The 27,913-nt window shown below is 51.8% G+C and overlaps 1 protein-coding gene across 1 annotated transcript; it reads left to right on the forward strand.

Moving 5' to 3' along the window:
* Positions 1 to 4,133: 4,133 nt before the first annotated feature.
* On the forward strand, positions 4,134 to 27,018 carry RAB17 (RAB17, member RAS oncogene family). The gene is made up of 6 exons (XM_057746482.1): positions 4,134 to 4,196; positions 13,799 to 13,958; positions 22,426 to 22,577; positions 22,937 to 23,062; positions 25,791 to 25,884; positions 26,158 to 27,018. The coding sequence occupies exons 1-6, from the start codon at positions 4,134 to 4,136 to the stop codon at positions 26,268 to 26,270; spliced, it is 708 nt and encodes a 235-aa protein (XP_057602465.1). The 3' UTR covers positions 26,271 to 27,018.
* The last annotated feature ends 895 nt before the right edge of the window (positions 27,019 to 27,913 follow it).

Genomic DNA, 27,913 nt, shown 5'->3' on the forward strand with positions numbered 1-27,913 from the left:
CACGCTGTGCTCACACTACCTCTGGGGCTCGGAAAGCCCTTCCTTCTCTGGGCCACTGCATAAGTCTCTCATCTGTCTGTCCATCCGTGTGTCAGCATTTCCCCCTGGAAATACGCTCCTGCTTCCCTCCAGCCAAGCGAGGGGTCTCCTCTGTCTGCGCGCTCTGCCCCTTTCGGACCTTGTCTGACCCAGGGTGGCCCCTCTCTCGGTGTGGCCCCGTCCTGACCCTGACTCCCCGGGCGCCCCGGGGCAGGACTGTGCTGCGTTTGCTTTGCTCTCCTCTGCTCTGCCCAGCCTGGCAGGCAGCCATGCACCGAACTGATTGTTGAGCTGAGGAATTTAACTCGGTGTTCAGAAACCCCTGCTGGAATTTTCCATTGAGATAAGCGAGGGTGAAGGTTTTAGAGCAAGGCTGAAGGTCATTCCTGCTTATCTCAAAGGCCTCAGGAGATAAGAACATTCTGGAAGATCTGCACCTCAGACACCTATCACACTATGGGACTGATCCTTAACTACAGCCCTGCAAGGAGGCCCCAAGGAGGAAGCGGAGGCTCCTCTTCCCCCCAAATCCCCAGAGCGGGCTCACTGGGCACATCTACCCGAAAGGTGTGTTGATAATCTGAGCCCTGCGGGTCCTTTCACAAGGAGCAAGGGGTCTGGGAGGGTAGTTGGCAGTGTTGGCTACAAGCCCTGATAACAGCTTCAAAAATCTCAGAAATATTTATGCAGCAGTGGGTCAGGCGTTCACCAAGTGACCCGAGGAGGACAAATTGTGTGTGTGTGTGTGTGTGTGTGTGTGTGTGGTGGGGGGCGGGGGAAGTTACTAAAGGCTGATGTTGAAACCATCTCAGGATTTCAAATCTTAGCATCTAGAATCCACCTCAGATATTTGGGCAGCGGCTGGAACATGTCAGCAGGGCTGTTGCTGCATTCTTCAGCCACTGGGTGCTCAGGCCTTTTCAGCTCCAAAATTCTGTAATTTTGCATTTCTTTTGAAAGGAAAGTATGCCTCTGAGTGTGCGTGCCTGTATCTGTGGCCTGATTAATTGGTGTGGTGGAAATTCTCCCTCTTAATGTCCATTCAGGAAAGTTGATAAACTCCAAGAGAGGAAGTTAAAAGTTGGTATGGCCATGTGAAAATATTAATTATAATCACATAAGTAAATTGCTTGTGCACTATCTTTGACTAGTTTCCACCATAAACAGCGATGATTCTGGGGTGCAGGTCTCAATGGGGTTAGCGGTAATAAATGGAATGTTGATAAATAGAATATTTCCTGCCATATCAACAAACAAAGGATGTCACAGTCATCAAGATTGCAGCCCACCAACCTGAGCTGCTGAGCAGAGAAAACTCAGGGCTGAAAACAATGCCTGCCATCTAGCAGCCATCAGACTGTAGCCACTCCCTGCGTGAGCCCTGAGGAAACTCAGGATGTGAAAATACAGGCCCCAGATAGCTAAGGTGCATATCAATGGAATGATCTCAGTGAGCCCAGAGCTTGCATCCTTCCATAAAGAGAAAAGTGCTAAATTCCTTAACTTGAGATATCTGGTTTTCTGTAATCAACAATAATCTTTTGATCATTGCCCTTTGTTGCAAAAACTCCTATGCATCCTGGCCCCCCCTTCGCCTCCTTGGAGCAATTTCTCAGAGCTATGGGCAATGCTGTCTCTCGGGCTGCAGTCTTCATCTTGCCTCCAATAAAACTTACCTTGCAACTCTCCTGTTGTGCATATATATATATTTTTAAGTCCACAGTGGTCAGAAGGTCTGTGTTCTAAGCCTCCATCCCCCCGCCAGGGAGTTTATTTGTGCCCAAGCCTGATTCTGCACACCCTCACGGGAAGGTCTCCTCTGATATAAGCATGGGCCCCAGGCTTTGCTCTCTGTGTGGTAAGATCAAATCACAGAGGCCAGAGGTGAAGGGAGGTCTGGGGCCATCTGGTCCAACCTCCTCACCTTAGAGGTAAGGAAGCAGGTGTAGAGAAGGGGAGTGACTTGCGGAGGTCTCTGCAGGAGGAACCTACAGGTTTCAGGGTAAAGACCGACCCAAATGATGGCTGTGCAGGGTGACCCTAAGACCACAGGAGTGGTCAGCCCCGGGCTCTCCAGAGTATCTGAGTCCTGGCCTCCCATGGTGTCCCCAGGCCTTTTGAGGGGAGAAGAGGTCGGTTGTTGGGGTTGGTCCGAGTCCAGGCCCCGGGGGTGGTTCCTCATCACCCGCCGGTAGCGGGCTTTCCCTCTGCATCACCCGGGGGAGGGGTACCCTCCCTCTGTGTGCTTTGGCTCAGGTCCCAAGGCAGGCAGGATTCTAGATGGCTCTCCAGATCCCCACCTCAGGTGTCCGTGCCCTGGATGATCCTCCCCCTTGAGGGTTCCCTGGGGCCTGGATACAATGATGCCACTCTTGAGATTACATCATACTACATGGCAAAGGCAAAGGGATTTTTGCAGATGTAACTAAGGTCCCTCATCAGCTGACTCTGACTTAAGGAAAGGGAGATTGTGCCTGGTGGGCCTGACTTAATCAGGTGAGGCCCATGACAGTGGGTCTGGAAGTCAGAGTCCTGATGGCCTTAGGGAAGCGAGCTACTACGTGTGAGAGGACCTGGGGGCTCCTCACATCTGTGGGGGCCTCTAAGAGCGGAGAGTGGCCCCCGACTGGCAGCCAGTAGCAAAACGAGACCTCAGTTCAACAGCAAAGGACTGGGTTCCCCCAAGATTATATGAGCCTGGAGTGGACTTCGTGCTCTAGAAAGGATGCAGCCCAGCTGACACCCTGACTGAAGCCTGTGAGACCCTGAGCAGAGTTGCCAGGAGGCTGTGCCCAAATTCCTGACCCACAGAAACTGTGAGATAATAAACATGTGTTGTAAGCCTCCATGCTGGCAGTTGCTTGCTGACAGATAGGTACACAGGCCCGAGCCTGTGTCTGCCCAGAAGTGGTGTGCTGGCCCTACTCCAGGCTGTGGTGGGAGCGTCATGAACTTGGGGCTGTTTCCCTTGTGCCCTTGGGGCAGTCACTGAGGGTTCTGGGGCCACAGGTCACAGAACTCTAAATGCAGTTTTTTTTAATAGTGATTAACCAGAATTTCTCTGTGAGGCCTCCTCTGCTGGAAAATTGAGGGAGGAATTCTCACCTTGAGTCCAGTCCAGGGACCTTGGTCTCCTGCAGTCACGGAAAGGATTCGGGTGAAATGCCCATCCTCTCAGATGCTTGCTCCTCGCGGAGATTTACGCTGGGGACCTGAGAGGGCAGTGTGACCGGTGACCCCACGGCAGTGTCAGGAGGGGACAGATAAGGTTGGCACGAGTAGCTCTTCTAGGCGTTGCCGGCTGCCCCCCTGGTGTATCTGGGTTCCCCAGATGTCTCCAGAATTTTGCAGGCCCCATACCTTAGAGGTTCGGTGGGAAAGGCACGTGTGCAGGTGTGAGCAGGGCCCTCCACATCCCACCCCACTCTTGCGTGGATGTCCTCCCCTACCCGCCCATTGGGACCCTCCCGAGCATGATCCACAGTGGCTGCAAAGTCACATGGGCGCTTAAAGGACCCCGCAATCTCTTCTTTGGACCAGGCCTGGCTTTCAAGCCTGTCTGGCTGTGGGTGCAAAACTCCCATTTGGGGTGTTAGACGCTGGTTATTAACTATTTTCTCGCTTGCATTCCTGCCGTAAAACATATTTACAACTCCCATTTTGTGCACCTGCAGGAAGGTGGATGCGTCACGATAACTGGGGAGAAGCCCATCCCTGTTAGAGAAAAGCACCTTTACCTGCATCAAAACTGGACCCTCCATCTCGCGGGTCCTGGGCAGAGCAGCGCGTCAGCACCTAGACCTTTGGTTCCCAGTGTGCAGGTCGCAGATGAGGACACTATTCAAAAGGGGAGAGAGGTTCTGAGTCTCCAAAGTGACAGGGCCCAGACAAGTATGCAGGTGTCACCCACGGAGGTGGCTGCACTCCCAGAGGAAATGATTGTGTGGAGGAAGGACCCCTGCCCCCAGGGTGGTGTGAGTGCAGCCGAGAGAGGCTGGTCCTAAAGGGATGGTGGGAGGGAGTCCCCGCAGGAACCTAGCACAGATGTCCCCTCCAATGGAAGACTCCAGGACCCCACAGGGCGAGGGGAAACCATGGAGCTGACGGAGTGTGTCTCCCAGCAGCCTGGTGGACTGGGAGCCCCCACTGAAATTAAGGTGAGTTGTGAGAACATAAAGAAAGCCACCTTTCCGCATACTGTGTCTGCAGGCAGATACCCAGCTGACAAATTTCTGCCTTTCTCAGCATCTGGCCCCCTTGCCACCCTCCCTGCCCAGTGCTCAGAGACGGAAAATCTTACATCAAAGAAGCTATCCCATCATTGCTGCGGTGGGAAATTCTGGGACTAGTCTTGTGCAGAATTTGGGAGGAGCAGGAGGAAGTACCCTTCCCTTGGTCTTGTGCCCAGACTCCCAAGCCCCCACCCCGGGGGAGGGGCAGTTAGGTTGCTGGGAGCAGGCCTCAGGGAAATACAGTCCCCCAGTGGCATCCAGCCAGGATGCAGTCCTCTGACCCCAGCACCAGTGCCCCTGCCTTGCCTCTGGCTCCAGGTGCAGGGCCCCCCCCACCTCCCGCCATCCCCCCCTCCCCCGCCACCCTCCCCATGCCCCCCCCCCCCACCCCCCGCCCCAGAGCTGGCTCCCAGCTGTTTGTGGCAGGAGTGAATTCATTTGACCCAAATACTTCCTTCTCTTCTGGGCTACTAGTTTCAAGCGCAACAAAAAGTCCCACAGATTGAGGAAGGAGCAGAGGGAAATAAATCTTCAGCATTGAAATGCGACTCTTAACAGAACTGAGAAACTCAGGCGCAGCTGGGTGACCAGACGGGGCGTGACTTTCGGCAGGTGCACAGGTGCACCCGCGGTTTAAGGTCCAGCCTCCCGCTGCCCCAGGTGACCACCTGACTGCAGTGGACCTTGCCCTGGGAGCCTCTCGGGAAGGGAAGAGGCCTGACCTTGGGGGAGGGGGCTGGGCATTGCCTTGGCCAGAGGCTGCTGCCTCTTACCTGTTTTCTGTTGGAGCCGAGACTTTACCTGGCCCTGGGGCCTCAGCCACACCCCAGCCCGCCTGTTGAGGGAACAGAGCTTTCCCCCGCCAGAAGCAAGGAGAAAGGGGACACAGGTAGGGGACCTGCGGGATCGGTGATGACAGGGTGTCAGGCTGGCTGGAAGTGACCAGCCTGGGGAACAGGTGAGTCATTGTTTAAACTTCTGTGTGCTCTGTAGAGTGTGTGTGTGTATCTTTGTGTACCTGTGTTTGTGTGTGCTCCCATATGTGTGTCTGTGTGTGAATGTCTATGTGTGTCTGTATCTGTGTGTTTGTGTGTATCTGTGTCTGTGTGTGTGGGTGTGAGTGTATCTGTGTGTGCCATGTGTGTACGCACTTTTGTGTCTGACATGTGTCTGTGCATGAGCCCCAGTGCACAGAATCAAAATGGCAAAGTGAGGGGCCAGGAGTGTGTTCTCCTGAGTGCCAGGGGTGTCTCTGCTCGTCCCCGATGACTTGCTAGGTCAGGGTCCCAGGAGGAGATTCCTATTTAAAGAGCAGCCTCTGCGAATATCCAGTTAAAGGCTCGAATGTAATGAATAGGAGCCCTTACAAGAATCCATTTCAAACAGATCATGATGCTCAAGTGATACTGACTGACCTCAGAGTAAACAGCTGCACAGTAATCCCAGCATTTCTTATACGTCTGGGCGGGGAGAGCTCGCCGAGGATGTGCTCACAACACACTCAGCAGACCAGACCCTTCCCTGGAGCGGCCCCTCCCTTGGAAACACGGGTTTGGACTTGCCGTCCTTTCCTTTTTCCCTTGGTGGAAGGAGATGAGCTTGTAAGAAATGAAAAGCCCCAAACCTAAATGCTCGAGAGGGTGTCCCTATTGGCCCCAACACGAATGTGGCATTCCTGAGAGCATCTCTGTGTTCAGAGAGATTTCAGTCTCCCTGTCCTCATGAACTTTCAGGGGCCCAGTCGGGGAGCACGTTCCCAATGTTCTCTGAACAGAGGGCTCCCACCTCTGATAATCGACTCTTTATAGCTTGTAACCACACTCAAAATCATACATGGAAGTGCTTACTGCATTATCTTCTTTATTACAGAGAAAAGAAATTAAAGCCAAGTAAAAATCCAGTAAGAGAGAAGTAGTTTGGCAAATTGGAATCGTTGTACGGATGTTATGTGGTCATTAATCACATGTACATTGAATGCATCTACAACATATAGTAAAGCGGAAAACTACCCTTGATATAGCTTACTTTTTTTTAAATGTAGGATGCATAATTTTATGTTAAAATGATTTGTTTGTTTTTAAGATTCTTAGAAAAAAACTAGGAGAAAGTAGGCAAAATACTATCCCTCATTGTATTAAGGGTGTGGGATTATGGGTAACTTCATTTTTTTTGAAAATTATGTGTTTATAGCAAAATAATATTTTTAGATAAAGAGATGTCACCTGTATGTCGTATCATAGTAAAGGCACGTTTATTCACACTCCACCAATTTTGGTTAATTCACACATGTTTTGCTCTAAAGATTTTCTCGATTTAAGAAGCGTTTAACTATATGGTTACCAAGGGGGAAAGGTGGGGGAAGGGATAAATTAGGAGTTTGAGATTAACACATACACACTACTCTGTGTGAAACAGATAATCAACAAGGACCTACTGTAGAGCACAGAGAACTCTCCTCAATATTCTGTAATAACCTATATGGGAAAATAATCTGTAAAAGAATGTGTGTATATATATATATATATATATATACATATATGTATAACTGATTCACTTTGCTGCACAACTGAAACTAACCCAACATTGTAAATCAACTCTATTCCAATATAAAATAAAAATTAAATTTAAAATTAAAAAGGTAAGAAAACAAACAAAAAAGAAGAGTTTTACTAATCTGTGCACGTAAATAGCAAGGAAAACTTGAAGGGGTATTTTTAAACATTTGAGAATGCATTGTTTCAGGTGTGTTCGAACTTTCTCTTTATGTAAAATTATAGCACTAATCAGTGGAATATCTGCTTCTAAGCAGGTGCTTTAAGTACTTTAGCAAGAAACAAGGTATTAGCCTGGGGTGGCACAGAAAGCTGGGGAATTCCATTCTTAAAAGCGTTGTTTCCAGCTTTATTGAGACATAATTGGCAAATAATATTGCATAAATTTAAGGTAACTTACATGTTGATTGGATACATTTACATATTGCAAAATGATAACCACCATAGCTGAGCCAACAACTCCACCCCGTCAAATAATTACCATTTCTTTTTGTGGTGAGAACATTTAAGGTCTACTCTCTTAGCACTTTTCAAGTGTATAATACAGTATTAGCTTTAATCATCGCGCTGTACATGGGATCCCCAGAACTTGTGAATCTTCCAACTGACGTTTGCACCCTTCGACCGATATCTCCCCATTTCCCACACCCACCAGCCCCTGGTCACCAGCACTCTACACTCTGTATCCCTATGTTAGGCCAAAAAAAATAGTGGGTTATAAGTGAGGGCTTGCTACTGAGCTGACTGTCTTTTGGACAATGAGGTCAGGCCAGAGGCTCCCTGGCAGGCTCATTTCACCAAGTGGTTCTTGACATGGATGGAGCGCAGGTCCTGCTGCCTCTGTAAGTGACTGAAATGATGCTCGTGCCTAGCGAACCAAGTGTGGACGTGAAGGCAGCCTGCTCTGGCTTTTCTTAAGAAAATTTCTTTTAAATTAACTTTATTGAAGTATAGTTGATTCACAATGTGTGAATTTCTGCTGTACAGCAAAGTGACTCAGTTATACACATGTATACATTCTTTTTCATATTCTTTTCCATTCTGCTTCATCACAGGGTAGTGAGTATAGTTCCCTCTGCAATACAGGAGGACCTTGGTGTTTATCCAGCCTGTATGCAATAGTTTGCACCTGCTAATTCCAAACTCCCAGTCCATTTCTCCCCCTTCCTCCCTTCCCCTTGAGCCTGCTCTGGCTTTGAAACCCGCATCTTTTCTCAGAAAAGCTGCTGGGCCTCTCTGTAAGGTGGGGTAATGCCAGGACCCCTGGAGGCTCTCGCTCAGCTTCAATAGAAGGCTGTGTGCGCGGCCCTGAGCACGGTCACCCTGCTCCTCCATGGAGATGGCCGGTGTGTTGGCCTCAATCCCCTCCTCCCCCGCAGTGTTGTGGGGCAAGGGCTCCCTGTCCAACACTCATAGAAGCCAGCACAATGGCACTGGCTTTTGAGAAAAGGCAGAGCTTTAATTCGAGGTCGACCAGCAAGGAGACAGGAGGCAAGGCTCTCAAACGTGTCTCTGCAATTGCAGGTTGGAGAAAAACTTAAGGGGTCGGGGATTTTAAACTTGGAAGCTAATTGGCTAATTTTGAATTAGTCCATGTAAGCTATTCGCACTCCTGGAAGCCAAATTTTCCTTAGTAAAGGACTTCTCACCTCGTAAACGGCTCTGGTGGCAACATTTCTGTTCTCTGAGTTCCGCAGTCTGCAGTTTCTTGGTTCGGGGTCATCCTGGAGACGAGGGTCCTGTCTTGCGCATGCGCGGTGCTGTCTGTGCAAAAACTCCAGGTTTCACTAGTCAACGCACCTGTTTAAGGGGGGCAAAACCAGTTTAAGTCGGTCAAGCTTTTACGTGCTGTTTCAGCAGCCTCATCTGAATACCTTGTCTGAATCTGAATGCGGGGTGGTCTTTAAGCCAGTAAGTTTCTGCTTTTCTTGGTCACTCCGCCTGAGCTGCCTGGAGGGAGCGGGTCTCAGCGTCTGCTGGAGGCCCCTCCTCTGGTCTCTTTTTCTGCAGAGAGCCCAGCCCACTGCTTCACAAACTGCCTGGGGTTGGACTGGCCGTGCAAACTATGTGGTGGAAACAGCATGTCTGTCGAATTATGACTTGCTAAGCTATCCCCACATGCATTGACGAGATATTTTTTGAGCACCTACTGTAATCTCAGCGAATACTGTCTTTGCTTTCGTGAGAGGTTATAGCCTGGCGAGAGATGGAACCATTAAAAAAATAATTCTATGAATTAAGGTAGAGTTAGAAACAGATCATTTCAATCAAGAAGTGGAACAGGGAGCTGTAGGCCCCACAATGGCGAGACTTTTGTCTCTTATGAACTGCTATTTATGGGGACTGGACACATGATGGGGGGGAGGGGAGGGAGGAGGGGGAGGGGTAAGGGCGGCAGCTGTGACACCAGACAGGAGGCTGTGGTGAGAGAGGGATTTGTACCAACGTGAACAGAGAAAAGAGAGCAGATGTAGCAGCTTCACCGTAAGGCAAATTCCCCAGGTGATTTGATGGTGGGGTTGACAGATAAGCAGCTCTAGCAACCTCTGAACTTTGAGCCGACATCTATTTGTTATCTTTCCTGAGCTGAATCACAGGCTGTCATTTTATCCCTGGAGGGCCGGCCACTTCAGGGGCTCCCCCATTTGTTCCTGGTGTTTATTTTACTCTGCCTTTGAGTTTAATTTCTACTGGAGTGGGTCAGAGATCTGTAGAAGGACTGCTTTGAATTCTTGCATGGTGGTGGGTTCTGAAGAGAGGACTGGCCCCTGCAGAACCCTGTCCCCCATCCCCGGGGCGGCCACAGGTCTATGGGAAGCAGAGAAATTGCCCAGTGCCCCGGCAGGACGTCATCCACTGACACCATTAAGCATCACCCTTGATGGTGAAACATGAGAGTGTCCCACTGAAGATGGGGTTCCAGACGTGCTTTCCAATTGTTGCAGGATGGGGGACTCCTTCTGAAACCATGCACCTCAGATTGCGACTTGAACCCACATACCAGGACTCAAACCCAGCCTAAACCCAGATTGGGACTCTAACCCACTCAGCAGGGACTCAAACCCAGCCAAAACCCTGATTGGGACTTCTGTGTCTTTACTAGAATTATCCCTCTGAGCTACACATGCCTTAAATTTTTGGGGGGGTCTCATTGTCTAAACACAAGGCCATGAGAATTTGAACATATGGAAGCTCACTCCATTTAAATTTCCTTCTACAATATAATTCTAACTGCGATATAGTATCATAACACAGGCACCCGTCTAGTGGCCAATTTTCTTGGCTTCCTAACTCATAACGTGGCCAAACCTGATTACATAGCCTAATAAGTTTTCTCCTTTTTAATGCCTGTTGTCTGACTCTTTCCCAGTCCTGGAGGATATGGCCCAGAGGGGTATTGATTGATGCACCCTGACGCATTTCAGACCAAAGCTGAGATGGTGCCTCTAACTCCCGTGCTATCCAAAATTCCACTCTGAAGTCACAGTCCATGTGCAATTTGGTCAATATTTGCACTTATGATTTTAGATGCTATCCCTTCCAAGACAGTGTCCCAACCAGTTGTTAGTGCACAAAAAGGCCTCACAAAGAAAAGGCACAGAAGACGTCCCCAACGGTGTTGACGATGAGTGGGAACTGGTCTGCTGTAAGTTGGGAATAAAGGGTCAGCATTTTTAAGGGTCAGAGGGAGGGGAGTAAAAGCAGTAAAAGGTATACCTTGGAGAAGAAATAAATAAAGAAATAGAGCAGCAATGAACAAAATGCCAGAATGTAGGGGAGGACTTCCTAGGTGGTGCAGTGGTTAAGAATCCACCTGCCAATGCAGGGGACACGGGTTTGAGCCCTGTTCTGGGAAGATTCCACATGCCACGGAGCAACTAAGCCCGTGCGCCCCAACTATTGAGCCTGTGCTCTAGAGCCTGTGAACCACAACTGTTGAGCCCATGTGCTGCAACTATTGAAGCCCACACACCTAGGGCCTGTGCTCTGCAACAAGGGAAGCCATTACAATGAGGAGACTGCGCACCACAATGAAGAGTAGCCCCCGCTCTCAGCAACTAGAGAAAGCCCGTGTGCAGCAACGAAGACCCAATGCAGCCAATAAAATAAATAAATAAGTAAATAAATAAATTTATTTAAAAAAAAAAAGAAAGAATGTAGGAGAAAAACCTCAGAGTCAAGTAGAAGAGTATCGAGATTAACAATTTTGTCCTGAACCTGCTGTTGGATGTGTATAAGCATACAGGGTTGAGCCGCCAGTCAAAAATGAGCAGACATCTGCAGAGTGTCCTCCACAGTATACCTGGCTCACAGCATCCCACGGGCCTTTTTAGGACCAAGACCTAACTCTCAATATTTTCTTGCCTAAGCACTGTCCACTTTGTGGTTGCCAGCTGAAATCGTGCTGCTCAGATTGGGACTTGAACCCACATGTCGGGACTCAAACCCAGCCTAAACCCTAATTGGGACTTGAACCCACGCAACTGGGACTCAAACCCAGCCAAAACCCAAGATCTTCCAACTGAGATCACACACCTGGTTTCAGGACTTAGTGCAGCTCAGGTTCTTGATGTCTTATCACAGAAAGAATTCAGTAAGAGACAAAGTGATAGGTAAGAAGTTTATTTAGAGATTTATTTAGAGAGAAACACACTCTACAGACAGAGTGTGGGCCATCTCAGAAGGTGAGAAAGGCAGCAGGGTATGGCGGTTGTCAGTTTGTGTAAGGGTGGGTAATTTCATAGGCTAATGAGTGGGCGGAGTATTCCAGAATTGGGCCACCGCCCACTTATTGACCTTCATGGTCAGCCTTGGAACTGTCATGGTGCCTGGAAGTTGACTTGTCCGCCATCTTGGGCCCATTTGGGTCTAATCAGTTTATGTTATGTCCTCGGGCTGTGTCATTCTTTCAAAGATTGTGCTCTGCCCCCTTCCCTTCTGTTTCACTTCCAGGGCCCCAGAGTGGGCTCTTGTCTAACACTCAGAAATGAGTTTTCCAAGGAGACACACGTGCTGACAAAGCAAGAGACCTTATTGGGAAGTCTCTGGGTGGAGAGCAGGAGGGTAAGGGAGCCCAGGGGGACTGCTCTGCCATGTGGCTCTTAGTCTCGGGTTTAATGGTGACGGGGTGAGTTTCTGGGTTGTCTCTGGCCAGTCACTCTGACTCAGGGTCCTCCCTGGTGGCGCTTGCATCAGTCAGCTAGGATGGATTCCAGCGAGGAGGATTCTGGGAGGTGGGTAGGACATGTGGATTGGCGTCTCCTTTTGACCTTTCCTGCATTCTTCCAGTTGGTAGTAGCTTGTTAGTTCCTTACCAGGCTTTCCTGTTGTAAAATAACTCATGCAAATTGTTACTGTCTGCCTGGCCAGGGTGGGAAGTTTCAGTCTGTGTGTCCACCGACACAATAACCTCTCAGCTCTGCTGTGTCCCTTTCCCCAGGGAGTGGATGGGCCTGTGAACGCTTCTCTGCCAGACGCTGTAACTCTAGTCACTTTCTGTTCAGAAAGTCTTGTCGGTATTTAGGACTCAGTCCTGTTTGTTTGGAAACTTTGATCCCAAGGTTGAACATTTTTCTCTTGTCCCTGCAGGGCAGACCAGACCAGTCTGTGGCTGTGGCTGCTTGTGGAGGACAGTGAGGGAGCGGGGTGTGCTTCCTCCTGCTCTCTGTTTTCTCCCTCCCTCTTCAAAATCCCTTCCCTTCTTCTATTCCCACCTGCTGCGATGAGGTGGGAGAGGCTCTGTTCACAGGACAGGCTGGCTCCGAGGTGGGTTGGGGTATTTTTCAGGGGAAGATTTCTCTAGAAGCAATCTAGATAATAAATGAAGACAAAGTGATAACAGTAGAATGCCACCACTTTGCACCCCGCTAGTGAAATAGTGGGCCCAGGGACAGTCTTCAGTGGCTGCTGATATCACAAAGACACCACTGAACATTATTTGCGTCCTGAGGAAACATGCACCACACACATGAAAGCATCTTTGCCAAAAGATAGCCTATATCTGATCAGATTTCTGTTCTGAGCCACCAAACTACAGAAAATCGGGGTGTGAGGGAATATACTTAATGACCACATAGGGATGCAATCAGCAAAATCCAGCCCAGAAACTACATGACAATCTGATTTCTTCAACGAATAAATTGCAAAGAAAAAAGAATATATGTACATATACTGAGATTTGCAGAAGAAATAATAGGATGTCTAGGATTTCCCGCCAACTAATCTTTGGTGGGAGGGGGTTTGGGGATATGGGTGAAAGAAGATTAGCCACAGCTGATTCTTGTGGAGGTGGATGATGGAGGCACAAGGTCCACCAGAATGACCTCCATCCTCCCTGTTCTGGTACATGCCTGAAATGTTCTACGATGAAAACATATGCAGGGTTTGCCCAAATTTATTTTGATCACAGAGCCATTTCTCGGTCACTGTGAGTTCAGAGGCTTTCATTACAGTGGGAAGGACTAAAAAGTTTTGAGATCCTTGAAGCATCAAGCTTTTTTGTAAATAGATTTTCTTGAAATAACAGTTTTAATCCAAGAACCACAACTGAGAGAGTGCTGTACCTCTCGGGCGTTGCAGAACCCTTTTGGAATAAGTCATAGGTTTTTCAAAAGTGAGAAGTAATGGAAAGAGGACAACGAGCCAGTAACATGACTAGCACACAATGGCTACTTTGCAGGATATGAGCCGTTCATATGCATGGGCCTCTGCCGGGCACCATGGACTTGCTTTCCAAGCACCCCATAACAGCGCCTCACCATAGACCTATATTATAGCTAGTGTTCACCCTGCTTTCCAGATGGGAGATGGGGTGCAGAGTGGACCAGGGATAGCAAGCCAGGTGCCTATAACTTAGAGCTCCCTTTCGTTCAAGGCTGTCTGCAGTCGGCCAGGGCAGCAGCATCCTGGGGGTGAACTTGCTGAGATCATTTGGCATCAGACATTCAACGTCCTTCCACCGCTGTCTCTCTTCAGGGCATGGCACACGTGGATGGGGGCCCCCGGCTCGGGGCTGTCCTGGGCCAGCCCTGCATCTTCAAGCTGGTTCTCCTGGGCAGTGGCTCGGTGGGCAAGTCCAGCTTGGCTCTCCGGTATGTGAAGAATGACTTCAAGAGCATCCTGCCGACGGTGGGATGTAAGTGATGGGACAGGGGACACTTAGTCTTCTAGTGGGGAAGCCAGGGCGGCTGACCCACATGTGGGGCACATGGGGACAAGGTCACCTGGGAATTTCCTAGGCTCTCCTGGAGCCTCGGACAGTGCCTGGCACATGCTGGGAGGGCATGAGGTCCACCTTGGTCAGGCATGCACGCACGCTTAGCTGGAGTCTGGGGGGAGGAGCGGAGGGATTCAAGGACAGAGTCTCTGGCCCCAAAAGTTGGGTGTGTGAGGGAGTGTGTACGTGGAGGGGGGAGCCCAGAAGAGGCATCTGCCCCCAGGCTCTGTCACTCAGCACCCTAGACGAGCCGGCCTCTCACCCTGACCAGGTGCCCGCCTGCCAGTGCTGCTCCCTTTCTGCCTGGGCTCGGCTTACCTGCCCAGCCTGGCTTAGAGGGGAGGAAGGGTGGGCAGATTGGGAGGCTCCTCCCACGGCGCAGCGGAAAGAGGCCAACAAATCACGGCTTTCAGAGGGAAGGACTTTGGAGCATCTCTGGGCAATCCGTCTCCTTCACATCCTGTGTGGGGGTGAAAACGCCCACTCCCCACCTAAAATAGGGAGACCCCACATGGGCTTTATGCCAAGCCTTTTGGGAGGTGGCTGGCATGACGGGAGGATGCCTCACGCAGAATGAAGGTTTCGGTTTCAAATTTGGACTCTGCTGTGGAGAAGCCCTTCATCTCTCTGCGTCCGCTCAGGCATTCACTCACTCACTCATCCATACGTTCAGCCATCCATTTGTTCATTCATTCACTCACTTAGCAGGTATCTGTTGGGTGTGGCTTCTGTCCCAGGCCCGTGTTAGGTGTGGAGGATTCTCTAAATGCCAAGCAGACACACCAACATAGAAACACAACACAACATTCAATGAATTTCAGTTGGGGGCCCTCAGTCTTCTCAGGAGGGTGGTTTCAAGGTGGGTTTCCGTCGAGAGCCGAGCCCACAGAGGGCGGGGGGCCAGGCCAAGCTGGGGTATCGAGGGCTGTGTGCCTGGGTGTGAATCTGGAGGCAGATTCAGGGGAAGGAGCAGCAGACCCTGGGGCTTGTCGGGTTGGATCGCACTCTGAGACCGAGGTCTGGAGCCATGGCTCACAAGGCTCTGCTTGTTTTTGCAAATAAGGTTCTATGGGAACACAGCCCCACTCACACGGGCGGCTGCTTTCCCTCTGGAAGGGCGGCGTTAAGTCGTGGCAAAGGTGACAGCCTCGAAGCCTAAAATATTTACTACAGGCCCTCCCCCTCCCCCAAATTTAGGACCCTTGCTCAGGAGCCAGTATCCTGGGTGGCCAGGGGATGGGCTCCAGAGGGCATGGAGAAGCCGAGGAGGGTGGCCTGGGACTCCCTGTGAGCCGAGAACTTTGCTCAATGGGCCCAGGGAGGCCTGCAACTCTGACCTGCCTTGGGGGGCAGAAGGGGCCCCATAAGCACAGAGCCAGGCCGAGCCTGGTGGTGGTGCTGGCATTGTGTATTTGTGGGGAAGGGAAAGGGGAGCTAACTTTCCCAAGTGAGAAGCCTGCAGGTCCAGTGTGCTCCAGCTCGTGGACAGTGGGGAGGCCCTGTCCCGCCACCCCAGACACCTCCACTGTTTCCTTTAGTTCCAGAAAGTCAGGGACCAAGCTGTCACCCTCCCCAGGCTGTCCACATCACCCCGCTCTCTTCAGGGGTTCCAAAAGGGTCAGGAGGGTGCACAGAGCCTGGGCTCACATCGGGGTAGGGGGTCTTTGCTTGGGAGCAAGCCTGGATGCACCCTCTCCACTCCTGGTTCTCTGCTTGGCCCTGGCCATCCTCCTCCTGCTCATGCACCTCCCCAGGCCCAGGCTTATCTCCCCAGGACCCGCCTCTGCCCTGGGGCTGGTGCCCTGAGCCCTGTTCTCCACTCTGGCTTTCCTGGGCTGTGGGTGGGAGGGTGTGGAGGCAGAGGACAGCCAGTGTCGTGGCCCACCACCCTCTGGCTGAGCTTAGTGGTCCTTGATTCAATCAGCCAGCAGCCTGCTTATTGGGCACCTACTATGTGCTGGCCGCTGACCTGGGTGTAGGGGACATAGAGATGAGTAAGGCCTCCTTTGCTTTTAGGGGCTAAATCCCCTGTGGGCATGACAGGTCTCCCGCATGTACATCACTGGGCCTACTTCACATGCCTGTACGCCTTGTGATGGTCTTACGAGCTTTGCAGGTGGGTGTTATTAGAATTATTACATTATTATAAAAATAAATAAATAATATTGTTTATTATAATATGATATTTAGCCACATATTATAGTCTATGTGATTTTTTTAATTATTATGTTATGATAATTATTATATTATTATCAAAGCAGACATCCCTTTTTCTTCTATTTTTTTTGGGATCTTAGTTCCCTGACCAGGGATCGAACGTGCAACCCCTGCATTGGAAATGTGGAGTCTTAACCACTGGACCACCAGGGAAGTCCCCTCCACCTTTCAGATGAGGCAATGGAAGGTGAAGGGAGACAGTCTGTGTTGTACAGAAACCCTTTGAAGGCAGACATGTCCATTGCTTTCTCACTATGGTGTTGGCTTTATGGGGGGGGGGGGGTGAGCAGAGGAGCAGAATCTTAGGGAGAGGATGAGGGCAGCTGGGGGAGGTGGTGCTCCCCCTCCCAGGGCTTGGCCTGCAGGAAGCTCTCGGTAAATATGAGGTGAATTTACAAACGAGGGGACGGCTGAGGGCAAGGGCTTAGGGTTTCATTTCCATGTTTTCATCTGTAAAATGGGATGTACTGGCCTCTCTCTCAGGGGAAGGGCTTCATGAAAATTTGACCAAAGATGTCAAGTCACAGATCACCACGTTATGATTTAAGGTTGTGATGCTGTAAACTCGGCCTATGTGGACTGGTGCTGAATCGAATCTCGGAGACAGAGTTTTAGGTGAAGTAGAAAAGAAAAGCTTTATTGCTTTGCCAGGTAAAAGGGGACACAGTGGGCTCCTGGCCTCGAAAACTGCGGGTCCCAACCTGGGAGGATTTGGTGAGAAGTTTTATAGCCATGGTTCAAGGGCAGGGTTGCTGTAAGGATCTGGGTGTGTGCAGGGCCTGCACTCCTTTACTCTGGCCTCAGGGGGTGTCCTGATGAGCTTCTGGAGGTTATCAGACTGTGATCTTCTCTGGAATGAAGAATGCTGGCATCTTCCATTTGTTGGGGGTTTTAGTTCTATAAAGAGCTCAAAGACATTGTTATGTATGTCCCTTGAAGCAGAACCAGGACCTGCCCCCAGGCTGCTCCTCCCTTGTCTCTGCATCCCCTCCCTTCCCCGATTAGCAGCTGCTCAAATCTGCCCTTTGGGACTCAGGGAAGATCATGGAGGCTGGAGTCTAGTCTCTACAAACAAGAAACAGGGACTCGGAAAGACTTCCATGCTCAGGAGCCCCACAGGGTCCTGCTCTGTCTCAGCTGTCACCCTTTCCTGCTGCCCCCTTTCCTCCGACGCCCACCCCCACACTCCCAAGGGCGGGGGTGGGGCCAGGGCCTGACATGTCTTTGGTGGTGCTGCCTTCAGGGCAGGCCAGCTGTGAGATACTCCAGGCCTGGGGAGGAGTGGGGGCCTGTGGACCCCTCCAGAGGGTCTGGATCTGTCAGTGAGTGTGTGGGGTGGCCCTGCAGTGGAGAGTTACACAAGCACTGGGCACAGCTCTGCAGGACAGTGCCAGGGCCAGGACAGGGTTCCAGCTGTCCTGCGGCAAGACCTGTCCATCCAGAGGAAGCCAGAGCCGTAATTGTGACAGGCAGTGACAGACCCATGGACCCAAAGCAGAGCCAAAGAAGTGAGCACAGCCTCCCGAGGGCTCAGCCTGCTGGGAGGAGACCAGAAGCCCCTGAACTCCTGGCCACGCCAGTACCACAAAGCCTTCCAGGCCCATCTCGGACAGGGGCTGGCAGAGGAGGAGGGCAACTCTAAAAAGTGCTCACTGGGACGGGAGGCTTGGACCGCCAAGAGCTCCTGAAGACCCTGCTGAGCTCCCCCAGACTCCTTATCCTGGAATCCCGACGACGGGCTGCAGCAGGGGAAATTCTGGCCCACTTCCCTGCCCTGCACGTTTTAGTGACATCTTTGGAGGGGTGGTGACATCTAGTGCTTGTGCGCAGATTTGCTGGCAGAAGCCAGTTTGGACCAGCTAGACCTTGCCTGGGGCAGGAAAGGCGCCAAAGGTACTGGATTTCACCCCCACCTCCCTCCCCTGCTGAAAGAAACTTTGCTGGCACACAGGTGACGCTGAGAAGTCACCCATGTCTCGTTCCCTTCAACCAGGAAGCTGCTCATGGCTTTTATAAAAAAGAGAACACTGCAGAGAGGGCTTCAGTGAGCAGGGTCAGCCGTTTATTTAAATTAAAAGGTCAAAAATCAAAAGCTTTCCTTGTGTTAACATGTAGTTGAGACACATTCTAATTGCAGGCAAAAAAATGCAAGCTGAAATACAACCCTCAGTGAATGCTCTTGTCATTCGTTGCCCACTGGGGGTCCATTCAGCTCAGCAAGTGGAAGGCATGCCCTCTTCTAGAGGCTGGGGAGGAGGCCAGAAGCGTCCCCAAGTGTCCCTGCCACTGGGGCTCCTGTGTTGAGATCTGCGGTGGGGCCAGAGGAGGACGGAGCCCTGCTTTGTGTCACCGTATTAAACAGTGCCAAGCGGCCCCTGTTCAGATTATCGTCTGATCAAAATGTGCCCATGTGTCATCTCCACCAGCGTATTCTAGAAACGTGAACAATTCCTGGTTCTTGGGACGATCCTGCCCTCACACCCCAGCTTGTTGTCAATATCATTTCAGGCAAAATCTCCAAGTCTGTTTGAATGTCTTGGAAATTTATTTTTTAATCACTTTTTGGCTTTAGCTGTGAACAGGTAGAAAATGTGGTCAGTGGGTTTCTGAACAAGGAAGGTAATACATATGGCCCTTTTCTGGGTTGGAGCCAAGGAGTCCAGGGGCCCGGGGGTGGGCGTTTGCTTCCTGTACCAGCCCAGGGGCTCACCTGGGGACCTGTGTCTCCTGGGAGATGAAGTGATAAGTACGGTCTGTAAATATCCAACAGCCACTCATGCTGCTTCATTGTTGGCACTGAAAACCCTGTGCTCCTTGGAAATTTGTTGGGATTTTACATTGATTTAAACTCAAGCACCAGCCATCATTTTCAGAGTAGAAAAGGAAAAGATCAGAAGCTAAGATTGCTAAACGAAGGAGGCAAACCTGAGTTTTATGCCCACCTGTAACCTAGCAGTGACAACTTTTAGGATGAAACCAAAATCAAACTCGGAAGTGTGATTTGACCTGATAGCAGATAGACAAAGATGTGGGTAATAGGCTGCTGTTCCCAGACAGTGAGCCTGGGAGAGGGGAGAGGGAGGCGGAGGAAGGGGCGTCAAGTGCCAGACTCTGCACCTCCTCTCTTTTTTTATGGGTTTGACAACCGCCCTGGGAAGAGGGCATTGTTGACTCATGCTAAAGAAGAAGAAGCTGGGATTTCAAAGGTTGAAGCAAATCGACAAGGTTCATGCAGCTGATAGATCTCCCTCTGAGGCCCGTGCACGGCCCTCACCCTCATGACGTCATCAGTCCTACTGGAGCTTCTGTCCTGCTCGGTCAGTCCTGACAGTAGCCCCGTATGAGCTGGCAGCTGTCAGTCCTACTGCTGAGCTGAAGACGGCAGCTCTGTTTGATCTGGTGTCGTGGTCTGCTGGGCCGTCATCACCAACAGCACAGACTGGGTGCCTTAAATAGCAGAGATTTATGCTCATAGCTTTGGGGTCTGGAAGTCCAAGAGCAAGGTGCTGGTGAAGTAGGTTCCATCCTGAGCCCTCTTTTCTTGGCTCATGGGTAGCTGCCGTCTTGGTAGCTGGCTGTGTGCTTACAAGCCCTCTTCTTTGTGTTTGCATGCAAGGAAGGAGAGAGACAGAGACAGAGAGAGAGAAACAGAGAGAGAGAAACAGAGAGGAGACAGAGGGAAGAAGACAGAGGGAGAGACAGAGAGAGACAGGGAGTGCATTCTTACAAAGGCACTAATCCTATCCTCAGGGCCGCACCCTCACAACCTCATCTAACCCTAATTGCCTCCCAAATGCTTCATCTCCAAATACCATCACATTGAAGGTTAGGGCTTCGATATATGAATTTTGGGAGGACACACACTTTCAGCCCATAACACCTAGGAAATGTATCTGACCACACGTTTGTGGACCAGCAGAAAAATGCAGGATGTGCAGGCAGAGGACCTGATCGGTGGCTTTAGGAGTTTAGAGTCTCATGAGAGGGAATCGTGATCTTACCCTTTCTGTGCTAAAAATCTCAGCCCAGACTTGTCTCTTTTCCTCTGTCTGTAGTGGATTGAATTGTATCCCCCAAATATATGTCCACATCCTAATCCCCAGTGTCTATGAATGTGGCTTTATTTGGGAAAGGGGTATTTGCAGATGTAACTGGTTAAGGATATTCCTGGATTTCGGGTGGGCCCTGAATCTCATGACCAGTGTCCCTATAACGGGAGAACACAAGGATGCGAGGGGACGGCCATGTGAAGACAGAGCAGAGATGGGAGGGCTGCATCTATAAGCTAGGCCACCGACAGTTGCTGGCCCCCACCAGGAGCCAGGAGGGGGCGTGGAACAGATTCCCTTCTCAGAACTTCCGGAAGGAATGGACACTGGCGACACCTTGATTTTGGACTTCCAGCCCCCAGAACAGAAAGAATACATTTCTGCTGTTTTAAGCCACCCGTTTTGTGGTTATTTGTTACGGTGACCCTAGGACACTAACACACCGGTCTTGGGGTGAAAGTTTTAATTTCAAGCATGTGGCTACATTTGCCAGAATCTTTCAACAAGCTCCCAGCGCGGCCTGGGCCTGGGCAGGACAGCAGGTTTGCCTGAGGCCCACCCCTGTCCCCCTCCCAGTCCCTGGTGTAGCTCTGTGTATGACACACCCCATACGCTATGGGGCAGAGTGTCTTTTTAAAAAAATTTATTTTATTGAAGCATAGTTGATTTACAGTGTTGTGTTAATTTCTACTGTACAGTAAAGTGATTCAGTTATACGTGTGTGTGTGTGTATATATATATACTTTCTTTTTCATATTCTTTTACATTATGGTTTATCACAGGATATTGAATATATTTCCCTGTGCTCTATAGAAGGACTTTGTTGTTTATCCATCCTATATATACTAGTTTGCATCTGCCAGTTTTCCAATCCGTCCCTCCCCCTCGGCAACCACAAGTCTGTTCTGTATGTCTGTGAGTCTGTTTCTGTTTTGTAAATAAGTTCATTTGTATCATTTTTTAGATTTTACATATAAGTGATATCATATGATATTTGTCTCTGTCTGACTTAATGTCACTTAGTATGATAATCCCTAGGTCCATCCATGTTGCTGCAAATAGCATTATTCTTTTTTTATGACTAATATTGCATTATATATATATATATATATATACACACACACACACCACATTTTCTTTATTCATTCATCTGGCGACGGACATTTAGGTTGTTTCCGGATATATGCCCAGGAGTGGGATTGCTGGATCATATGGTAGTTTTATTTTTAGTTTTTTGAGAAACCTCCATACTGTTTTCCATAGTGGCTATACCAATTTACATCCTGGTGTTACTAAATAGCTATCTTAAAGTCACATCACTTTGGAAAGCTATATGAAGGGGAAAATAGTCTTCACATGAAAGGTGGATTGCCCAATATGTTGAATGAAAGGTTTTGGGGTAGATCTTCCATTGTGTGTAATTAGTACGCAGGGGGGACATGAATGCATAAAAGTCCTTGCCCTCCAGGTGCTCACTGTCTCCAGGGGCAACAAGTGAGATCACAGACGTCTACCTGAGCGGTGGGTGAGTGAGGAGCACGGGGGGCTGCCATACACCACTCCCAAGGAAGGGGGCCCAGCAGCGCCCCGAGGGCTCACACTCAAAGAACCAGTGGACATGCAGGGAAGTGGGGAGGAGGAAGGATTCCAAGCAGAGAGGTCAGTGGGGAAGGGAGGTCAGCAGGGAGAGGTGTGGATGAGGCCAGGTGGTTTGCAGGCCAGGAAGGATTTGGGGGAGGAGCTGGTGTGACCGTCAGCGTGCCAGCTGCATCACTGGACACCCACAGGGGCGTGTCCAACCCCTGGTTATGGGAGACCCTTGCACGCCACGCATAGACCAGAGGATCTGAGTAGGACCCCGAGAGTCTATCTTCCCACCCAAAGCATCTGTGGAATCTACAAAGGTCTGCAGCAAGTTCCTTGTAACTCTTTGCTTTTTCTGGAAACTGCCATCTTCCAGGAGAGGTGTTTGCTGAGCCTTCCCCACTGAGGGTGGCGGGAAGCACGGGGCTGGCTGTCTCCAACTGGTTTGTTGAACCCAAAGCTCGTGCTGGCCCAGGCTAAGCGAAGGATCAAGACCTCGTCCTCCGTGTAAAACTCCGTCTGGGCTTCTGTTTCAGGTGCATTCTTCACAAAGGTGGTAGATTTGGGAGCCGCGTCTCTGAAGTTTGAGATCTGGGACACAGCTGGCCAGGAGAAGTACCACAGTGTCTGCCACCTTTACTTCAGGGGCGCCAACGCTGCACTTCTGGTGTATGACATCACCAGGAAGGTGAGGCTCACTTGGGCGTGTCCCCACCTACCAGGTATGGGGCTGCAACCTTCTGGAGGCATTGTGTGACTGGCCTGTGCTGGTGCTTTATGTTAAATTGTGACAACCAGTGGAGAATCCTTCAGTGAAAGTCAGTCACCTCCTCCAGGAGGCCCTCCCTGACCTCCCCCCCGCCACATGGTTGGGTTTATGCCCCTTCGTGGTCCTCCTGGAACATCCCGAGCGGAGCACCCCATCCTCACTCATGATTCCTTGGGTGTGTCTGTTGGACAGGATGGCCACTGACACCTACCTTGTCTTTCCTGGGACGGCTGAGGAAGACCACTGAGTCTGCCTGAGGTTCTGTGTCCCTTTCTCAGGATTCCTTCTGCAAGGTGCAGCAGTGGCTGAAGGACCTGGAAGAGGAGTTCCACCCAGGAGAAGTCGTGGTGATGCTCGTTGGCAACAAGACAGACCTCAGCGAGGAGCGGGAGGTGACCTTTGAGGTGGGCCTGGAGACTGTCATTATGTCCCCAGTGGGGGAGGAGGGAGGGCCCCCAAACACACATGAGCACGCGCACGCGCACATACACACACCACGTGCGCACACACCACACACGCACACACGCTTCCCACTTAAGTTTCCCATGTGGGCAAAGGTTTCGGGTCTCTCCTGGGAAGGTCTGGCCCAGAGGTGCTCACTCTGGCTGCGGGGAGAGCCGTGAGCATCACCACAGGCCCCTGGTCGGAGGGCTGGCAGGGGCGGGTGCAGCGCAGGGAACTGTTTCCGTGAGGAAACCAAGACCCTTCCTGCCCTTCTCCTTCTTTGAGTAATGCGGGCTTCAGATCCTTCTCTTTGTGTTCAATAAACTGTTCAAGAAGGCGCAAATCCAGATTTCTTTGCTAGGAGATGAGCAAGGGACAGAGAACCCAAAAGCCGCAGTGCTTCTGTAAAATGACCAACAGCAGAACAAATGCACTAGGGAGTTGCTTGTAAAGTGCTGAGAGCCCGGAGCAGGGAGCAAGGGGTCCGTAAGTGCGTGCGTGCGTGCGTGTGTATACAGGTGGTGTGTGTGTCTGTGCGTGTGTAGAGGAGGTATGTATACAGGTGGTGTCTGTGCGTTGATGAGTGTGTGTGGGTGGGGGGGTAGGTTTTGGGAGAGGCTCTTGGAGGAGAAGCAGATGAGGGGAGAGCAAGGGTGTGACGCTGACGGGAGGGTGCTAGGCTGCAGGGCGGGCTCCCTGAGGAAAGGGAGGGAGGCTGGAGGCAGGGGGCTGCTGGAGGAGGCCATGCCGCGTGGGCGCTGGGGCTCAGAGGCAGAGATCCCTGCGGTGGTGTTGGGATTGGGGGCTTTATTCCCGGGCAGGCTTGAGTCCCCGGGGTGGAGGGACATGATGGGTGATTTAGGAGGACCGTGTGGAGGTCAGGCCAGGCCGGGCTGCATGGGGAGACAGAGCCTGGGTGGGGAGCCTGGTGGATGGGGGCCCAGCTCTTTTGGGAGGGGCCCCTTCTCCGTTCTTCCAGGACCCCTGCCTGCGGGAGAGGGACCCTGTGGCTTAGACTGCATGAAATCGACCACCCTGGGGCCTGGGCTATAGACACCGGGGCCCCCGGATCCCACCTGGCCTCTTCTTCACTCTGAGCTCCCACTAAGCTGGGACTTGAAGGTGGGGGCAGGGGGCAGAGTGCCCCAGACCCAGGAGCAGGGAGATGGAGCTGGGGCAGAGGCCAGGCTGACCTGCGGGCAGTGCAGCTTTTACATTAATTTTTGGGCTCTTCATCTTAAAGTAATTTCAGAATTACAAAAATTGTTGCAAAAATTGTACAAAGGGCTCCTGTCTGCCCTTCTCTCAGGTTTCCTAAATGTTCACATCTTACAGGAGCCCAGGATGGTGAGCAAATCAGGAGACCGACATTCACACAATGCTCTTAACCGCTCCACTGCTCTTGTCCAGATTTTATCAGTTTTCCCACTAACGCCCTTCTCCTGGTTCAAGGAAATCTGCCCCTAGATCCGGCCGTGGAGCACTCCCCCCTGCCCGGCCCTGTCCCCCGCCCCGTTAGTCTTTGAGCTCCTCCTTCCTTTCTGGCTCGCCAAGTTGTTCAGGTTCATCTTGTCCTTCCTCGGCCTCAGTCCTGGAATCAGTCATTTCCCCCAAGGAGCCTGGGTTCCTTGTGCCAAGGAATAAATTTAGGAGCCAAGATCTGTGCACTGGATGTGCTCATGGGCGGTGAGGTCACCGGGGACCCCATTGTGGGGGACCTCAAGGACAAGGGCTGGGGACCTGCAGTTTAGGAGCTAGAGGCCCATTGGGTCAGAGGACAAACCCTTAAGGTGACCCCACCTGGAACCCCCAAGCCATGGGGCGAAGGGGGTTATTTGAGTTTCATTCATGTGACCGAGATATGAGCTCCCTGAAGTCACCAAGTCTTCAGCTGTACCAGGTCAGCTTGTCCTCTAAAACACAAATAATAACGTCCCCATCTCTCTGTGTCTGGGAATGGGCTGAGAAGCTCCAGGGACGGGGGGTACGGGGCGGGGAGAGCAAAGCTCTGCGGGCCAGGTTGGAGGGAGTGGACACCGCTGGGTGCAATGCTGTGGGCACGGCCAGCCCAGCCCCAGGGGCCAGCTCAGCGTCCGGCAGAACCATCTGGGGCCTGAGCACCGCTCCTCCTGGGCGGGTCCAGAGGGGAAGGGCCTGTATGGGGACACCCCCAGGTCCTCCTTCACCGGGGCCTTCCCGTGCATGCTTCTCCCCTTCTCGGCCACACGAGCAGCCCTGGTGTTTCCCAGCCGCCCTTGCTCTGCACCCCCTTCGCTCCACGCAGGCTGGACCTCTGTGGGACGGCGAGGAGGGGCCCCCTCAGAGAAGGGCAGGTGGGCTCCCACCAGGCTGTGCCCACTGCCCTTCCACATTTCCTCTGTTCTTGGTATCAGATTCCTTGGTATCAGAGCCCACAGGTGCCAGAGAGCCGTGGCTGTGGGGGGCTCACCGAGGAAAGCATCCTCAGACCCCTGCTGGGGGTGCCGGGCTCCCCTTCCCGCGAGCGCCCTCCCTGCTTCCCTGCCCTGCTCCCCGGCCCGGGCCCCCTTCTCCAGGAGCCCCAGTAACAGAAATGGAGGAATGAGGTTCTCTGCCAGTCTTTCTTGGGTCTTTCTGCCGGGAAGCGTCTAAGTGCCCTTAGGAAACTTCTGAAGATTAATGTGGGCTTTCCGTGGCCATTTCCGTCAGGAAGGGAAGGAGTTCGCAGAGAGCAAGGGCCTGCTGTTCATGGAAACCTCGGCTAAACTGAACCACCAGGTGACCGAGGTCTTCAGTGCCGTCGGTGAGTGACCAGCCCCCCGCCCCGGAGCGGGGTGTGGGGGGACCATCACTGGATCTGCTTCAACATGTCTTCTTCTCTAGCATCCTGGGACCCAGCAGAATGTCCCCAGGGCCTGGAAAGTGGGTGTGGGGACTCAAAGGCCCATGTTTCCTGGTTCCTGGAGAACATCAGGGAGGGTGGGACCCCAGGGGATGCCACGTGTGCAGCTCATGTGCTGGACGGGGGCACTTTCCTCCCAGCTAGGCCACGTCCTTCTCCTTCTGTCATCCACAGCCCGAGAGCTTTTGCAGAGAGAAGAGAGGAAGGAGGGCCAGAGGCAGCTGGGAGACCCACGGCTAGTTCTGAAGGAGAGGCCCCTGGGGCGGGGCAGATGTTGTGCCCGCTAGAAGCCGCTACTCCAGGAGGCCGTGGGGAGGGTGTCCCGCAGCCCACACCCTGCTGGTCCTCAGGGTGAGCCACCGCCAGCTCTGTGTTGACAGTGGTACTTATCCTGATTCTCTGTTGATGCTGGCGTGTTCCTGAGTCCTAGAGGCTCAGGAAGCTGGCATCCCTTAGAATAACCACCTCCCAAAGCAGGTGAGAATCATTCAGGAGATGGTCCGTGTCCAAGACTCCCAGAGGGTGTTGGCCCCACCTCCCCAGACCCAAGAAACCGACTGAATCCCGAATGTCTTGGGGGCGGGTGCCCCTGACCCTGCCCGGATGTGACCCCCTCAGTTCTAGGGCCACCAGACACCAAAGAATGAGATGGTCAGAGGGGAAATAAGGGTTGGAAAAATACAATCACCCAGCACACACTTGGTACTGGGCAGGGGGCTGCCTGGGGCCTGGGGCCCCCCTGCTGCTGGGAGGTGGGAGAGGAGACAGCAGGCCCAGCTGGAGGGGGCAGTGCCAGGGAGAGGTGGAGTGACCATCCCGGGGCTGAGTGCATCGTCACTGGAGGTCTGTGAGGTTTCCCCAAAGGACGGTGCCTGATGGAGGGTGGCTGGGGGTGTGGGTGGGGGCGTTGGGCCCCCAATCTCTGCTCCTAGCTGTGAATATGATTAAGTGATGCTTGTACCCAATGGGCGTGAGGGCTCAGACTTTCAGCTGAGGTGTAACGTGTACCATGTATGAGATTTTCTCCAAAAAGTAAACTGCTTTCTATCATGAGGTCTGGTGAGTTTGTAAGGTGACGATGTTACTGCACACGCTCTAGGAGGGCTCATAGTGAGTAGATTCTGAGGGGCCCCAGGCAGAGGGCTGTGGCTGAGGTGGGCACAGGACATCTTTCCGGTGGTGACACATCACATGCTCACCTCGTTCCTGCCTTTACAGAGAGGCCCCCATGACCCTTCTGGGAGGTGAGCCATGTGACAGTCGTTCAAAGGGGGCTACTTTGGGGCTGGTGATGCCGGTTTCCACTCTGAGACCATGGTAAGCAGTGTGAAGTTTTAAGTAAGAAGACACTGTCATCCCTCTGAAAAAGATGGCTTCGCTACAGCAACTGAAGGATCAACAGAAAGACAAATGGAAAGCATCCTTCCTCTTTGACGCTGAGCTCCTTGACGTCCCAAAAGCACTCACAGTTTCCTTCCTAGACAATTTCCGGGTGAAACCTGACAACTCAGTGCTGCGTGCCCTGCAGTTTCTGACTGCAGTGAAGTTTTTTATACGACTGTTCCCTCGTAGGTGAAGTACGTGAGGTGTGAGTGCCTCTGTGTAAGGCTGTGTCCTCGTGCCCTCTGTTCCCCCACTTGGGGTAGCGGGGCTAGGACCCCCTCAGCAAAGGGCGGGACCCACTTTGGAGGTGGAGGTGGAGGAGGCTGAGGTTGCCTTTGGCCACTAGATGGCACTCCAGCATTGCTGAAGGCAAACCCCGCTGCTGCTGGTCTCCGGGTCCTGTCTGCTGCTTTGCTGACAATAAGGCTTTGGGAGGAGTATCTGACCCATCGATAATGAAACAGAAAGTGGGGAAATAGTGGTATTTGTAGGATGCCCAGATGGGGTGGAGTGCGTTGTGATCCTGGAGCTGGGTTCCCCATCGCCC

This window comes from Hippopotamus amphibius, chromosome 8 (assembly GCF_030028045.1).
Source record: "Hippopotamus amphibius kiboko isolate mHipAmp2 chromosome 8, mHipAmp2.hap2, whole genome shotgun sequence".
Taxonomy (NCBI): domain Eukaryota; kingdom Metazoa; phylum Chordata; class Mammalia; order Artiodactyla; family Hippopotamidae; genus Hippopotamus; species Hippopotamus amphibius.

Coding starts and splice junctions, on each gene's coding strand:
- RAB17 (XM_057746482.1), top strand. CDS start 4,134: ATGGAGCTGACGGAGTGTGTCTCCCAGCAGCCTGGTGGACTGGGAGCC. Junction 13,959..22,425: donor CATCCTGCCGACGGTGGGAT/GTAAGTGATGGG, acceptor CTTCTGTTTCAG/GTGCATTCTTCACAAAGGTG. Junction 25,885..26,157: donor CGAGGTCTTCAGTGCCGTCG/GTGAGTGACCAG, acceptor TGTCATCCACAG/CCCGAGAGCTTTTGCAGAGA.